We start from the raw sequence: 1,586 nt of genomic DNA, 5'->3' as shown, positions 1-1,586 counted from the left end.
GAGGAAGAAGGTTGCTAGATCAACTTTCTGTTCTCCAGGTACTCCAGTTTTCTCTCACACACCAAAATCATAAAAAAATAACTTAATAATTTGGGATAACACTACAGTAGATGTAGTTTGTAATTGTGATTGTTTTAGACTTTATTTCCAGTTTTGTGGTTTTATAATCACAGTTTTTCTTCACAAAAGTAAACATCAACAAATAAAAATTTTAACATACATAGAAGAGGTGATGCCTGTTCCTTGTAAATGTCTTTAAAATATGTATTTTGACATTTTTAAATAAAAAGACAATCATTTTTGAAGGGAACTGTCCCCATCAAATTTAAAATTTAATTCATTTAAACCCTCACATTTACCATAAAACATTAGTTCGTCCAGTGTTTCTCTTGTTTAACAAATAAATTTATTTCATTTGACTTATAGAAAATTCCCAAGTGTTTTCTTCTGTAAATAAAAATCCGTTTAACAGCCTGTTAAAATACACCAGAATGCAGGAAATGACATTTACTTCTTTAAAAGTTTTGAAAAAAATTCTGCAGGTGCCACTGACGATTGTTCCAGAAAACCAGAGAAAAATCTGATTATTTTTAACAGAATTATTATTGGTGGAAAATGTTCTATAAATGTGTCAAAATATGTGAATAATTGTGTTTTTATTTGCTTGTTTGTGTGTTTGTTTGTAGAAGTGGTTTCCAGAAAAGCGATCAGAGTGAGACATCACCTCATCCTCCTCCCGATCAGACTGGTCCTCGCAGGATGAAAGGCTCCGCCCCCTTTTGTGGCGTCACCAGTGTTACATAATGAAGCGGAAGTGTGCTTATATGTCCGTGGAAAGATGAAATGAAGAAACTGCAGCAGAAACGTCACATTCAGGCTGTTTGGAGCTTCAGCAGGTATCCTCTGTTGATGCCAGCTGAACTCACGTGCAAATCGCTCTCCCTCCCCTCCTGACGGTGGTGGCCCGGTCCTCAGTCTCATGCATGAAGGACAAGTCATGGTCCTGGTTTATAGAGGGTCTGACCTAAGCAGACCACCTGAAACACAGACACCTGGACAGGGAACAGGTGAGAGTGGGCGGGGCTTGAGCTGAGGATCAAAGATAATAAAGATCAGTCAAAAGAAAAGAGGTTAGTTTAAAGGCTTTATTTGAGGACTGCTGGACTTCTTGTAGAAGTAAAAACTGCCACTGATGTAGGTCTCCTCGTCCTCCCAGGGGTCCAGCATGTACCTGTCCACCTGTCTGAAGGAGACCCGGCTCCACAGACCCTCCTCCTCCATCAGCTGCACCTCTCGCTCCAGACTCCTCTGGTACTCCTCCTCTGCTGCTCCACAGTGGTTTCCTTTAGCCACACAGATGAAGCCCCCTGCACAGAGAACAGACCACCAGTTAGACCTGGACTGAGAGGACCAGGTCTGAGGTCTGAGGAGGACCAGGTCTGAGGAGGACCAGGTCTGAGGTCTGAGGAAGATCAGGTCTGAGGAGGACCAGGTCTGAGGTCTGAGGAGGATCAGGTCTGAGGTCTGAGGAGGATCAGGTCTGAGGAGGACCAGGTCTGAGGTCTGAGGAGGATCAGGTCTGAGGA

The 1,586-nt window shown here is 42.6% G+C and overlaps 1 protein-coding gene across 1 annotated transcript in view; it reads right to left on the bottom strand.

Moving 5' to 3' along the window:
• Positions 1–1,130: 1,130 nt before the first annotated feature.
• Positions 1,131–1,586, bottom strand: part of LOC106534892 (Williams-Beuren syndrome chromosomal region 27 protein) — a gene marked incomplete in the record, with an annotated part of 13,190 nt that continues 12,734 nt past the window's right edge. Inside the window, 1 exon segment of the mRNA XM_014031679.1 lies at positions 1,131–1,367. Within this exon segment, the coding sequence (XP_013887133.1) occupies positions 1,132–1,367 (236 nt within the window).

This window comes from Austrofundulus limnaeus, unplaced genomic scaffold (genome assembly GCF_001266775.1).
Source record: "Austrofundulus limnaeus strain Quisiro unplaced genomic scaffold, Austrofundulus_limnaeus-1.0 Scaffold1300, whole genome shotgun sequence".
NCBI classification, from domain to species: Eukaryota; Metazoa; Chordata; class Actinopteri; order Cyprinodontiformes; family Rivulidae; genus Austrofundulus; species Austrofundulus limnaeus.
This window is presented reverse-complemented; position numbering and strand designations above follow the sequence as displayed.